This window comes from Oncorhynchus clarkii, chromosome 3, assembly GCF_045791955.1.
Source record: "Oncorhynchus clarkii lewisi isolate Uvic-CL-2024 chromosome 3, UVic_Ocla_1.0, whole genome shotgun sequence".
Classification (NCBI taxonomy): Eukaryota; Metazoa; Chordata; class Actinopteri; order Salmoniformes; family Salmonidae; genus Oncorhynchus; species Oncorhynchus clarkii.
Genome location: NC_092149.1, coordinates 33641438 through 33656652, shown reverse-complemented (window position 1 = coordinate 33656652; position 15215 = coordinate 33641438). Strand labels below are relative to the sequence as shown.

The 15215-nt window shown below is 43.1% G+C and overlaps 1 protein-coding gene across 2 annotated transcripts in view; it reads right to left on the bottom strand.

Moving 5' to 3' along the window:
* Window positions 1-2202: 2202 nt before the first annotated feature.
* Window positions 2203-15215, bottom strand: part of LOC139393641 (mitogen-activated protein kinase kinase kinase 5-like) — a 35503-nt gene continuing 22490 nt past the window's right edge. The window contains exons 16-28 of one of the 2 annotated variants that reach the window (XM_071141995.1): window positions 14420-14556; window positions 13999-14104; window positions 13670-13827; window positions 9895-10087; window positions 7759-7918; window positions 7237-7408; window positions 6497-6706; window positions 5840-5945; window positions 5386-5629; window positions 4935-5047; window positions 4066-4163; window positions 3731-3807; window positions 2203-3462 (exon numbers count right to left, since the gene is read on the bottom strand). In XM_071141995.1, the coding sequence (XP_070998096.1) occupies window positions 3354-3462; window positions 3731-3807; window positions 4066-4163; window positions 4935-5047; window positions 5386-5629; window positions 5840-5945; window positions 6497-6706; window positions 7237-7408; window positions 7759-7918; window positions 9895-10087; window positions 13670-13827; window positions 13999-14104; window positions 14420-14556 (1883 nt within the window). In that variant the 3' untranslated portion in view covers window positions 2203-3353. The remainder of the gene's footprint in view (window positions 3463-3730; window positions 3808-4065; window positions 4164-4934; window positions 5048-5385; window positions 5630-5839; window positions 5946-6496; window positions 6707-7236; window positions 7409-7758; window positions 7919-9894; window positions 10088-13669; window positions 13828-13998; window positions 14105-14419; window positions 14557-15215) is intronic. The other variant, XM_071141997.1, reaches the window with a different exon arrangement.

Below are 15215 nucleotides of genomic sequence, written 5' to 3'. Positions count from 1 at the left end.
GTGCTGCGGAGTTCGCCCGTTTCCTCCCCGGCACAATGCCCCAGCTGCGCATCCAGGCTGCTCAAACGTTGTCTATGTTTGGCAGCACATACCTGTGTGAACAACTGTTTTCTTTGATGAACCTGAACAAAACATCACACAGAAGTCGACTTACTGCTGAACACCTCCACTCAATTCTGAGGATTTCTTCAGCTCAGAGCCTTACCCCGAACATTGATGAACTTGTGGAAAAGATGGGACACCACCAAGTATCACCCTCAACCTCAAACAAGTGAACATTACTGTGCAATCACATATTTAGAGTTTTTACTCAGTTCAAGTTTAAAAGTTAAAATTTAATATTTGTTTTCACTGCATGTTACTTCTCCTTAAACAAAGTGTTGTTTTTGATTAATAGATTTTTGCACTTTATTTTTTTGTATTTCAATCCAATTATATTTTAAAAATATTTCAGTTGAGTGGATGATAGAAAATTGCTATTATTGTTTTTTCTTTGAAGTAAATTTAGCCCACTTTTGCTAAAATAGAAAATATAGTCTACTGATGGTGCCTTGAATACCGGTTTCTTTCATTTAATGTTCATGTTATGGGGATATTTATATAAAGGAAATTTGTCTTTTGTGTCTGTTGAAAATTAAAGATTACTGACAGAGCCATAAGAAAATATTGCTTTATTTATCTGATCATATTGTAATATATTTGTTAGGTTTTCAGTAGGTTCAATTAGGTTCACTAGACTATATGCGTCATTTAAAAATTTTTCAATTAACATTCGAACAGTCCGGCCCTCGTCTTGTAGCTGATTTTTTTATTTGGCCCTCCGTCCATTTGACTTTGACACCCCTGATGTAAGTCAACAATTCTTAATCTTAGGTCTTCTGAGATCTCTTTTGTTTGAGGCATGGTTCACATCAGGCAATGCTTCTTGTGAATAGCAAACTCAAATTTTGTGAGTGTTTTTTAACAGGGCAGGGCAGCTCTAACCAACATCTCCAATCTTGTCACAATGATTATACTCTAAGTTAGCTGACACCTGACTCCAATTAGCTTTTGGAGAAGTCATTATTTTTCTCCAACCTACACTGTGAATGTTTAAATGATGCATTCAATATAGAGAAGAAAAGTATAATAATTTGTGTGTTATTAGTTTAAGCAGCTTGTGATTGTCTGTTGTGACTTAGATGAAGATCAGATCTAAATCCAGATAATTCCAAAGGGTTCACATACTTTTTCTTCCCACTGTATGCATAATAGTTGTTTGTTGCGCATTTGATGTCTAGCTGTTTAGTGTGAGGGGGACATTATCGCGCTACATCATCTGATTCAGGATTTGTTTTGTTGAACGTCAGTCAAGCGATAAAGAGCTCCTGTTATATTGCATGTGATTGAACAACAGCCAAAGTGCAGGAATTACTGTTGATCTCGAGGAGTGACAGAACATGTCTGTGTCCATGTTGTTACGGCGGTCAAGATAATTAGCCTACTCCGTGGACAACATTAAGTCAGGATTCCTGAGATAAGAATACAGTCCGTGTACGTTTTGATCGTTTGTTTTCCTGAGTTAAAATGGAGCAATCGGGAATGTGAAAACGGTCAATTGTTTCGTTTTAAAATTAAAATTAAAAAAAACATTTCAAATGACTTTTGGGCCTCCCGAGTGGTGCAGTGGTCTAAGGCACTGCATCGCAGTAATAGCTGTGCCGCTAGAGATTCTAGGTTCAAGTCCAGGCTCTGTTGCAGCCGGCCGCGACCGGGAGACCAATGGGGCGGCGCACAATTGGCCCAGCGTCGTCCGGGTTAGAGGAGGGTTGGGCCGGCAGGGATGTCCTTGTCCCATCGCACACTAGCGACTCCTGTGGCGGGCCGGGTGCAGTGCACGCTGACACGGTCGCCAGGTATACGGTGTTTCCTCCGACACGTTAGTGCGGCTGGCTTCCGGATTAAGCGGGCATTGTGTCAAGAAGCAGTGCGGCTTGGTTGGGTTTTGTTTCAGGGGACGCACGGCTCTCGACCTTAGCCTCTCCCGAGTCTGTACGGGAGTTGCAGCGATAAGACAATTGGATACCACAAAATCAGGAATGTTTAGCAGGGCTATAAATTATAGAGAAGTTGACTAAAGCACAAACAGACCTGGCTACTAGGCATGACAAAGAAACATGCAGTGTCCATGTTTCATGTGACATTTTGAATGACATGTAGATGTTTTGTTGTTGCTAGGTGGCGTTAGTAATTATGCCTACCAAGACTTTTATTCCTGTAACTACAAATGTGAAACAGAGAAAAATCATATTTAAACATATGACATTTTTAACATGAACATTGGCCCCTTTCTTTATCGAAAGACCCATATACACCTATTACAGACACCACCAGTATGTGGTATACACCTATTACAGACACCACCAGTATGTGGTATACACCTATTACAGACACCACCAGTATGTGGTATACACCTATTACAGACACCACCAGTATGTGGTATACACCTATTACAGACACCACCAGTATGTGGTATACACCTATTACAGACACCACCAGTATGTGGTATACACCTATTACAGACACCACCAGTATGTGGTATACACCTATTACAGACACCACCAGTATGTGGTATACACCTATTACAGACACCACCAGTATGTGGTATACACCTATTACAGACACCACCAGTATGTGGTATACACCTATTACAGACACCACCAGTATGTGGTATATACCTATTACAGACACCACTATTCCACTTATTTAAATGACCAATCACCAGAACACATTCTCGCAAAAGTGTATATTTACCATCAATAACATAACTTTTCTTCAAGTCCTAGGCCCTGCGAAGAGCTCAGAAATGGTGTACATTAAAGAGGTACATTTTGTTTTATACTACACACCAAACTAACAAATGAATGTGAAGTATCATGGAGGCACGGAGTATCTATTGAGGTAAAAATATGACAGCTGTTGGCCCTAAATATCCCCCCTCACCCCTCCGAATATCAGGGAATTGTCAATGGTTTAGAACCCCATTTCAGCCAATCAGACTGCAGATTTCTCCGAACCCGTTTTACAAGTACAGTTATTCACAATAAGAAATGACAGAAAAACATATCCTTGACTGTTCATCCATCTTTTTGTAACCATTTCAGTTTCAATATAACATCTTTGGGGAAATACTAAGGTAGGTCCCAATTTTTATGACATGATTATCTTGTTCTCAGAAAACCGTACATGCGCACACACACTGACACACACACTAATTCCTGCATCTTAACTATGACACAAATTCACAGACTCAGTAAATTTGTACCATGTTGTGTTTATAGGACCAGCCTATTAGTGGAACACGTAATGACCCATCAGAGAATGGTGTCCTCGTCCTCTTCAGAGTGTGTGCTGAGCTGAGATTTGAGCTGTGACTTCCTCTGTGTTGTGATGGCCGCCCAGACACGACACAGCATCCCTCCTCTGTGGAGAAACAGTAACAGTAAAAAATACAACCATTACAGTACAGACCCTTTGTGTGTGTGGGTGGGTGTCACATCCATACACCCTCCTACTGCACAGATCCCTAGTCACACATTGACACATCTCAGCGATTCACAGTACTTTCACAGTCCTTTGAATAACGACATAAACATCCAAACAGAAAACAATGGGTTTTCCTCATTAGCGTAGATCAGTTTCCTGTTTCTGCTTTAAGGATGAGCGAACATGATTGGAGGAGGAAGTTCACCTTATGGCACAGTACATCAAGTCATCCCTGCAGGCCATGGTGAGGAGACAGTCCAAGGTGAACCCGTGAGAGAGTAACTACAAACAAAAGCACAGTGAGAACAAGCCTCACGCAAACACGGACTGAAACCGAGCTACATTACTTCCTATTTTTTCAGATTTTTCGTGGTATAGACTTTTGTGATTTGTCATATTATTATAATGTGAATAAGGCTCTTTTCACCAATTAGATGGTTTATTCCATGCATGTAGTTACCCATAAATCAATAGCCACACCATATTTTGATAACCAATCCCACATCATTAAAACACAAAGTCGTTTTTGAAGTTCCTTACCTTGTCTATGGTGTCCTGATCTACTGGGATAGCCTTCAGCCAGCAAACCAATGACTTGACTTCTGGGTTCAAACTTATCTGCAGGGACAACTCGGTATCTACAGGAGGATGAGAAGACAAGTCGGTATGATCTGGTCACCAGTTTGCACCATCATGCTACTAAGCTGAACATTGTGAGTATTTCAAATGCAGATTTTCAGGTATGGTTAAGGTGTTCGACTGACAGTCACATGGACTGAGGTTTTGAGTCCCGGTCGGGCTATTCGCGACAGTATGCGTTAACATGGGTAAAGGAAGTAAACCTGACAGATAAAAAAGCAAAAGCGTTAATTAGGGTCTTATAAACAAAAACAGGCCAACATTTTCCGATGCCAGTTTCTAATCATTATTATGACTGACACATCTGGTTCCAAGTCTCGAATCTCAGCGGCAATGAGCGACACGCCTTAAACTCAAACCAGTAAAGCAGAAATCCACTGTCTGAGGGTGAGGTGTGGAGAGAGATCTAGAAACACAGGGTGTGAATCACAAAGCCTACAAACTGTCTCAATGGCATTCCGTCTCTCCATTTTAGGAACATGACAGTAGGCATGCTGTAACTTGTGGGGACACTGTCATACCACAAGCTTCAACCTCCAGTGTCTACATGTATACAAAAACACACAGGATTTTAACGCCCGATATTCATTATTTATTAGGCAAAGAGTGCTCGGCCTTGCTACATATTAAGGTGTGGCAGAGTGACAGAATTAGGCTCACTAAGGTACTTCACCCAAACGTACAATGTTTACCAACACACTAGCCTTAAATGGGCTGACATTAGCAGCAATCAGACTGCTTTGGGACGGAGTGGGATCTGAAAACATTACCTGTGGGTTCTGATGTGTTCCTGGTAGTGTCGATCTGATCCTGTCTCCTCTGGACAGAGTTCCTCAGTAGCTCCTGGTATTCCCGCTCTTTCTCACTCAGCTGAGTCAGCAGTCTGAAAATACAATTAGTCATTATGGACCAGGCCTGAAGTAACAGTACATTGTAACCGTTGTAACTGGTTGCAATGTAATCATTGGTGGTGTGCTGGCACTTGGTGGTGTACTGGCACTTGGTGGTGTACTGGCACTTGGTGGTGTACTGGCACTTTTCACTGAATCTGTAGGAATGACTATTTTCTTTACATTTTAAAGCCCATTATACTAAAGTTGAAATGAAAGGAAACCCCAGGTTAAAAGGTGGAATAAAGAAAAACATGACAATACAAATGCATTTTTTTTGTCATGCCAACAAAGCAATATAATATAAACAGCTAAGTAAATGGCACTGAACCTGCGAGTCTCTAGCCGTAGATCTGTCAGTTCCTGACTGAGGGGACAGTTAGTGTTGTACTGGAGGCCATTGGGTAAGCAGGCGCTTTCTGAAACCTCCTCTATGGTCTCTGTGTCGGCTGGCGCCGCCACCTGGTCATCTGAGAAAACTGCAGGCAAAAGCTTTACTAGCTCACTGGGCCGCTGCCCTCTCTCTGGGCTACTCTCCTTCGTCTCAAAGGAAGACTGCAGCTGTAGCTTGAGCTCTGAAAGACATTGAGGTGTGTGTGTGAGCAAGAGTGTGCGTGTGTGCGGGATTTGGGAGGTGGTGAGGTCTTTGAATGGTGGGGATGGACTCAATTCCAAATCCCAGAGTCATATCATGAAATTGAACAGGAGTTCTATGAGGAATTTCTATGTCCAATACAACGGATAGAAGTTGAGATGGAATTAGGCCTGACTCTGCTGGTTCTTACCTGGTAATAGTACAGTGATGGCGTCCTGCACGGCCTGCCTCAGCAGGTTATCCAGAGCAAACATCCAGTGAGGTTTCACCTGCTGCTGCCTCAACACCTTTTTCACCTACACACACACACACACACACACACACACACACACACACACACACACACACACACACACACACACACACACACACACACACACACACACACACACACACACACACACACACACACACACACACACACACACACACACACACACACACACACACGAGGGAGTGAGTGAGAAGAACGGATTAGCACAATACGATTGGGTGTGATGCATAGCCTGTGGTAAAACTCCTGGCTATTTACACATATACGACTCCCCCTGTTCAATCCCCCGTCCACCCTGGCCTTGTGATTACTATCTGTCTAATACTTGAGGAACCGTGTGTGAAATCTATGGCCAATCAATGACAGTAAGCAATCTTTTACGTGCCAGGGAGAAATGGAAACTGGCAGGGCTACTGTCCTCAAGGACTGGCGATGCAACTCCTGGGTAATGTTCATTAAGTACCACATGATAAAGAACAGGGAGGGACTACTCCAATAAGATGTTGCAAGATGTTTTGTAATGTTTTCCGTTGCATACCCGAATGAACACAGAGGTGACCTCCAGTGACCTACCGCATCCTGGAAGCTGAAGAGCACAGATCGCAGGCTTTTGAGGGGTACTGCTGTAGCAAGCAGTGTGGAGCGCAACTTCACCAATCTGTTGGTCAGGTGCCTTCTGTCTGGAGAGCGGATGTTCTCCCGCAGGCAGCCAATCAGTTCAGTGATGTGCTCTGAGGTCACAGACCCAACGTCTGTTTGCTTAGAGGCAAGGAGAGAGGAAACCTTCTAAAATAATTATCGGCAAAGAAACCTACAAGTGTAAAATGTAGACATAAACACTCATTCTTTCACACCTAACATGTACAGCAGACTCCTGATAAGGGTAAACTCAGTTTAAAGTGCTTTGTGGCCCTGTGTAGCTCAGTTGGTAGAGCATGGTGCTTGTAACACCAGGGTAGTGGGTTCACTTTCCCAGGACCAACCATACGTAAAAGTCTGCTAAGTGACATTTATTATTATTATATTATTTCACCATACATTGTCTTTAATTGCTCTGGATATATGCATGCTCCGATCAGTTGAGTGCATGCCCTCATAACCATCCTAAGCCATTGCATGTATCAGGAGTTGACTGTATCAGGGATAGATCCTTCTCTGGGCCCATATTAAAACATTGTCAAAGAGTAGAAGTACCGATCTAAGATCAGGTCCATCCGGTCTTATTCATTATGATCTAAAAGGTAAAACAGATCCTAGATCAGCACTCCTACTCTGACACATACAGCCCAAGATCTCTCTCTCTCTCTCTATACCTGAGGTAGTGTGTTCTGGATGTTGTGCACCACGTCGGTGATGTACTCAGTGAGGATCCTGTGCAGTGTGGCCCTCCTCTCGCTGTCCTTCCTCAGTAGGAACAGGCCCAGGTTCTCCCCTGACGTGGCTGGACTAGCCGTCGTGTCCACAGCACTGGGCTCCTCTGACACCCTGGCCACCACAAGGTGGAGACGAGATACACCAATGTCACATAGATAAAACATTCTGCCATACAAATATGGTCTTTGGCAATATTTAGCATGGGCTCCATCTCAATTGCTTGAAAATCTGACCTCTCCTCTACTCCTCCCCTCGGTCTGCAGCGATTGGAAAATAAGACAATATGGTGGAAGCTCATCATGGAGCAGTTGGATTTTTCAGACAATTTAGAAAAAGACATGGTCATCTATCTTGAGATGATCTATTGCATTAACAGTAAGGCAATGATCTACAATGAAGTTGTTTCACAAATCGGATGTAATCGAATGGGGAACCAGAGGGTATAGGATGTTTTGACATACGGCAGGAAGCTTCTGGTGCTGGGTGGGCTCTTTTTAATGTCCTTTCCTTTGAGGGGGGAGATGGTCCTCCGGAGGTCCCAGGAGCACGACAGGTCCATCGTGTCTGTATCTGTCACAGGTATAGACACTGGGACAGACATACTGCGCTGGTAGTTGTCACCTACAAAGCAGGGCAGAGTCATTACCCCAGTAATGGTGACGGAATGGCGATGAGCATGGCCTTTCTGAATTAGGAAGACTATACACAGACAAGGGCAATAATAATTAATATTTCAGACAATTATGAAAATAATGAGTGTGGTGATAGAAATTAGGATCATTTTTGAAAGACAAGGAGAGCGAGATACATATATATACATACACACACTGCTCAAAAAAATTAAGGGAACACTAAAATAACACATCCTAGATCTGAATGAATGAAATATTATTAAATACTTTTTTCTTTACATAGTTGAATGTGCCGACAACAAAATCACACAAAAATTATCAATGGAAATCAAATTTATCAACCCATGGAGGGTCTGGATCTGGAGTCACACTCAAAATTAAAGTGGAAAACCACACTACAGGCTGATCCAATTTTGATGTAATGTCCTTAAAACAAGTCAAAATGAGGCTCAGTAGTGTGTGTGGCCTCCACGTGCTTGTATGACCTCCCTACAACGCCTGGGCATGCTCCTGATGAGGTGGCGGATGGTCTCCTGAGGGATCTCCTCCCAGACCTGGACTAAAGCATCCGCCAACTCCTGGACAGTCTGTGGTGCAATGTGGCGTTGGTGGATGGAGCGAGACATGATGTCCCAGATGTGCTCAATTGGATTCAGGTCTGGGAAATGGGCGGGCCAGTCCATAGCATCAATGCCTCCCTCTTGCAGGAACTGCTGACACACTCCAGCCACATGAGGTCTAGCATTGTCTTGCATTAGGAGGAACACAGGGCCAACCGCACCAGCATATGGTCTCACAAGGGGTCTGAGGATCTCATCTCGGTACCTAATGGCAGTCAGGCTACCTCTGGCGAGCACATGGAGGGCCACAAATGCCACCCCACACCATGACTGACCCACCGCCAAACCGGTCATGCTGGAGGATGTTGCAGGCAGCAGAACGTTCTCCACGGCGTCTCCAGACTGTCACATGTGCTCAGTGTGAACCTGCTTTCATCTGTGAAGAGCTCAGGGCGCCAGTGGCGAATTTGCCAATCTTGGTGTTCTCTGGCAAATGAAAAACGTCCTGCACGGTGTTGGGCTGTAAGCACAACCCCCACCTGTGGACGTCGGGCACTCATACCACCCTCATGGAATCCGTTTCTGATTTTGCAGGGCTCTGGCAGTGCTCCTCCTGCTCCTCCTTGCACAAAGGCGGAGGTAGCGGTCCTGCTACTGGGTTGTTGCCCTCCTACGGCCTCCTCCACGTCGCCTGATCTACTGGCCTGTCTCCTGGTAGCGCCTCCATGCTCTGGACACTCTTGCCACAGCTTGCATTGATGTGCCACCCTGGATGAGCTGCACTACCTGAGCCACTTGTGTGGGTTGCAGACTCCGTCTCATGCTACCACTAGAGTGAAAGCACCGCCAGCATTCAAAAGTGACCAAAACATCAGCCAGGAAGCATAGGAACTGAGAAGTGGTCTGTGGTCCCCACCTGCAGAACCACTCCTTTATTGGGGGTGACTTGCTAATTGCCTATAATTTCCACCTGTTGTCTATTCCATTTGCACAAATGCATGTGAAATTTATTGTCAATCAGTGTTGCTTCTTAAGTGGACAGTTTGATTTCACAGAAGTGTGATTGACTTGGAGTTGCATTGTGTCATTTAAGTGTTCCTTTTATTTTTTTGAGCAGTGTATATATTTATAATCTTGCATGCCCTTTCTTGGCCACTCCTATCGATCTGATCGATAGATAGATAGGAGTGGCCAAGAAAGGGCATGCGAGATTATATATATATATATATATACACACACACACACACACACTGTTCAAAAAAATAAAGGGAATTGATAGATCGATAGATAGGAGTCACAAGACTAGACTCTGGCACCGATGATGACTATAAAAATGATGACGCTAGCTATGACGATGAAAATAAAGCTACCTATGATTATGACGATAACAATGATGATGACTCACCAGCATCCGTAGGCAGTGTCTCAGGCTCTGGCTTGGCCTTCCTCCGGGAGGTGGACTTGAGGAAGGAGTCCTTGAGCAGCTCAGAGGCCGTGGCCCTGTTGTCTGGGTCCGGTGTGAAGCAGCTCATGATGCAGACTTTGGCATCACCTGACATACACTCCGGCACCTCCGGGTGGATCTTGAACATACCAACCTAGAGGGAGACGGGAACAGAGTACGTACTCTTCAGGGTTGTGTTCAGTAGGGCACGCAAGGTAAAACGTTTTGCAACGGAAACTGACAGTTTCTTATTGGACAAGTTCAGGTAGTCCCTCCCCGTTTTAGTATATCTTCAGTTTGATGCTTTATGAACACAACCCTGGATTCAGCTGGTAAAATTCTGTACTGTCCAGTATTCACCAGGTACTAACCAGGTATACTACCTTGAGTATGTAATAACGTACTCATTGTCAAACCTTTAGGTTTTAAAGAAAAAGAAAGGCACACCTATTTAGGCGAGGTGCTGGCTAGTGGAGTAGAAAACTTGACAATAAAAGAGAGCCGCACACTCTAGGAGCTCAGATGCAAAAATGTAATACCAACGTTTTGACAGCCAAGCTGTCTTCATCAGGGTGTAATCACAAACACTGCGGGATGACTCGTTTATATAGTGTCAAAAGACACAGGTGTCTGTAATCATGGTCAAGAGTGGCCTAATATCATTGGTTAATTCTCAAATATTAAAATGTCATACAAAGAACAGCATACAAAAAACAAATGGAGAGCATACGATCATAGATTCATTTTCGACTACACAAGCTGTTAATGATGATGGCATATTCAATGATCTGATGAAAACTAACCAAGCGCTCCAGGACAAGTTGTCTACAGAAATAAAATAACTTATAAACAAGAAATTCAACCAAGACAAAAAAGACAAGGCCGAGGATAAAGTCTACTTCTGGAGAAACCCTGACAAGAGGTCTGCTCCTCCTCTCCATGGCAGACGCAGGAGGGATGCCGCTTACGTCCATCCACCCCCGTCTGACCAACGCTCTACAACCAGCGCCTCATTGGCTTCCAATGGTAGTTTTTTATTCAACGAGAGACTGGACGGACGGAAGGGCGGAGGAGGCCGCAGGCACGCGCATCGACGAGACGCCGCACCCGACTGGGTAAGAAGAAACGACTATCAGAGGCAGAGGAGACCGTTCACACGGTACCAGAACCCACGGGACTGAGTGTCTTTAATTTATCAAGCGAGATATTGAGCCCTGCCCATGTCTCTTTGCTTAATAAAGGGTTATCTTTTGTGCCTACAACCCAGTGCAACGATTTTGATGTTAAGGCAGACATGTTTAAGTTTTTTAGAAACATCCGTTTAAGGGAATACTTTAGCTCCCCTAATTCTGACACTTCTATTGAACCAGTAGGTTGCTCTCCTGCACATATTCCGACTCTTTTTAGAAGCAAGAGTTATTTTATACCTCCAGCCAATCGCAATCACTCTATCGAGACATATTGCAGACTTGTGGAAAAAGATGTTGGACATCTCCTTAAGAATAAACAGGGGTCCAAATCTTTCCATAATTTACCTAAGGATGAAAAACAAGCTTTGCTTGATTTACAATCCGATACGTCAGTCCTTATTCGTCCTGCTGATAAGGGTGGGTCGGTTGTACTCATGGATAGGACAGTTTATGTAAATGAGTGTCATAGACAGCTGCTTGACAACACCTTTTACAAGAAACTTCAGAATACTATCTTTACTGTCCTAGATGGGTATTTCAGTTCGGGTCGGATAACAAAAAAATAACATTATTTTTGGGCTATTCAACACCCTAAAATTGCCACTTTCTACACTTTGCCGAAATTACACAAAAATGTTACAACCTCCAGGACGCCCTATTGTAGTGGGCATTGATGCAGTAACGGCCCCTCTATCTACTTCTGTTGACTTTTTTTTATTAGACCACTCGCAGAACAGCTCCCCTCCTTTGTAAAGGACACCAGCAGTATGATCTCTATCATTGAATCTCTTGATCCTCTCCCTGAGAATACCTTGTTAGTTACTTTTGATGTTGAGTCGGTATACACAAATATTCCACACGAGGGCGGTATTGAAGCCATGGAACATTTTCTTCTGCAACGTGACCCTAATGAACAACCTTCCAGTGCATGCATTATAACATTGGCTGAAATAGTACTCACACAACTATTTCATGTTTCTAAATTATTTCTTTATTCAGATGAAGGGTACTGCTATGGGATCCCCCATGGCTCCTAACTATGCTAATTTCTATGTGGGTTACATTGAGAAACAGTCTATTTTCAATCCTCTCAAAAATGTTTTCTTGCCTAACATTATTTGGAAACAGTATATTGATTATATTTTTTTTCTATGGAAGGGTGATGCAAAACAGCTCCAGGCGTTCCATGCTTTTCTTAACTCCTGTTCTGATCATTAGAGATTTACTATGCAATCTGATACACGTCAAATCAGTTTTCTTGATCTGCTGATCTTGTGTGAAGATAATGTTCTATACACTGATCTTTACAGGAAACCTACTGATCATAACAGTTTGTTGAGGGCTGATAGTTGTTACCCACTTCCCTTGAAAAATAGTTTGCCCTACAGCCAATTCCGTCGAATCAAAAGAATTTGCATAAAACAAATCAGGTTTCGACAGAAATATGGCTGACACGCAAAGAAAGTTCAAGGAGAGGGGCTACAAAAATGATCAGATTAATATTGCCATTGAGAAAATTCAAAACAAAACATGACCTTTTTCAAGGTCAGTCTCACAAAAAGACGCATTCTTGTGTTCTAACTACCCGCCATTCAAAGCGCTCTGAACAAATTAAGGTAATCATTCACAAACATTGGCACATTCTAAAATCTGATGAAAGTCTCGGTAATGTGTTTTTGGACCTTCCCTTGGTCGTATTCTCGCGGAGCAGAAATCTCAGAGACCAATTGTTACACTCTGATTTACCACCCCAAGATATTCCTGAACAACGTCTATTTGCGCCCCTACTGGATGGAAATTACAAGTGTAATGGCTGTGCTCAATGCAATGGCACATATAAATGTAGATCCTTCAAACACCCTCAAACAGGGAAATCGATCCCAATCAAAGGTGTTATTACGTGCTCCACTAAGGCAGTTATTTATCTTATAACTTGTCCTTGTGGTAAAAATTGTGGGTTAAACAAAGCATGAATTAAAAGTACGTATCTCAGAGCATCGTAGCACCATTAGGTGCAAAGACTTTACTTACCCAGTTGCGGCCCACTTCATGGAGGCAGGCCACTCGATATCGTCTCTGCGTTATATTGGCATCGAACATGTCACCCTCCCTAGGAGAGGGGGTGACCTTGATAATTTATTGTTAAAACGAGAGGCTGCCTGGATCTTTAACTTAAAGACCCTTGCTCCCTTCGGTCTTAACGTAGACTTTGATCTGAAGCCGTGATTGTGACTTTGCCATTGTAATTGTTTGTAAGCTTGTGTAGTTTAAAATGAATATATGATTGAATGCTCTCCATTTGTTGTTTGTATGCTGTTCTTTGTATGACATTTTAATATTTGAGAATTAACCAATGATATTAGGCCACTCTTGGCCATGATTATAGACACCTGTGTCTTTTGACACTATATAAACGAGTCATCCCGCAGTGTTTGTGATTATACCCTGATGAAGACAGCTTGACTGTCGAAACGTTGGTAATTACATTTTTGCATCTGAGCTCCTAGAGTGTGCGGCCCTCTTTTATTTTCTAAGAGAAAGATTACCTTGAACATGGCTGCCTGTGGGCTGCCCAGCTCGTGGAAGGGTGGTTTCCCCGTGGCCATCTCTATGATGGTACAGCCCAAGGACCAGATGTCTGCAGGCTTCCCATAACCCCGCGGGCCCTGGTCGATGATCTCTGGAGCCATGTACTGCAGTGTCCCTAAGAACACCACACAGAGACATTTAGACACCTGCCTACACAAACATGTAGACAACACATGTAAATAATGTTCATACCAACAAAGTCGAATATAAATGTTCATATGAAAAAAGCATGGCCACATACCCAACCACACTCATACAAAAGCATCAAACATACAACCACACACACCTGTAAAGGTCTCTGTGCAAGGGTTGATTCCCGCCAGTCGTTTCGAGGTGCCAAAGTCAGAGATCTTGAGAACACCACTGTAGGTGTTAATCAACACGTTGTCACCCTGTGAGAAAATGGCTTGTTTCTTACACCAGATACTCTTTCCCCACAACACATTGTGACACATTAGTAGTTGAGTAAGCAACATACACCAGGTCATGCTCAGTAGGCCACAACGTAGCAAAACATTTTGAAAAGGAAAACAAAAAGGATTGTTTCTTAAGTCCAGGAAATGCCTTCCTGTTTCACTCCATTTTCCGCCGTTTAGTACCGAATTTAACACGACTACCTCTGACCGTGAGAATTTAAATCCGCTGTGGCATTGGTACTTAAACAAAATATATATATATATATGTTTTTATTTAGCAACAAACCTCACCTTGATGTCTCTGTGGACTATCTGGTTGTCATGGAGATACTTAAGTCCTTCCAGGATCTGCCTGGTGTAGAAAATGACGGTGGCCTCGTTGTCTTTCAGGGGTCCCCATTTGGAACGCAGGAGAGAGGACAAGCTTCCTACATGGGAGAGATGACATTGGAATGGGTTACGGTTAGATATGTAAGGGATTCAATTTAGGATTTGCAACACCTGTGGGCCTCGTTTCCCAGTTGCGATGTAACTTAAGCATTACGATGACGTACCAGGTGCATCATTATATACACGAGCCAACTTGTCTCCCAAAGAACCACCCAGCGAGAACGTTCGCTTAGTGCCTTGTTATACCATGTGTCAACACTGTTAGGATCAGATATCTCCATTCAAATCTTAACATTAAAATGATTTCACAATACTGACCAAGGATCAGCCCATAGAGAGATAATAGCCTATTTTCAGGCGTAGGTGGTACTGAGGCAGCTTTATTATGCTTACCCAAAAACAATGCACTACATCACAGATTGGGCACATCGTTGACCACGTTGTCACATGTCATGAAAAACTTGGTCGAATAGCCTAGTCGAAAAATAGAACTCAATTGATGGAAATAGCCTACACAGACCCATGTAGGCTAAGCATCTTTTAATGCAGTCATCTTGGTTTTCATTCGAAGCATAATTGTATTCTTCACTTGTTTGTAACAATTTCAAACACTTTGGCAACTTTGTATTTGTAGTCAACTTAGTTCTGAAGGTAACGGTAGTCGAAGTCAGACAGAAAAAAAAAAATCAAGATGTTT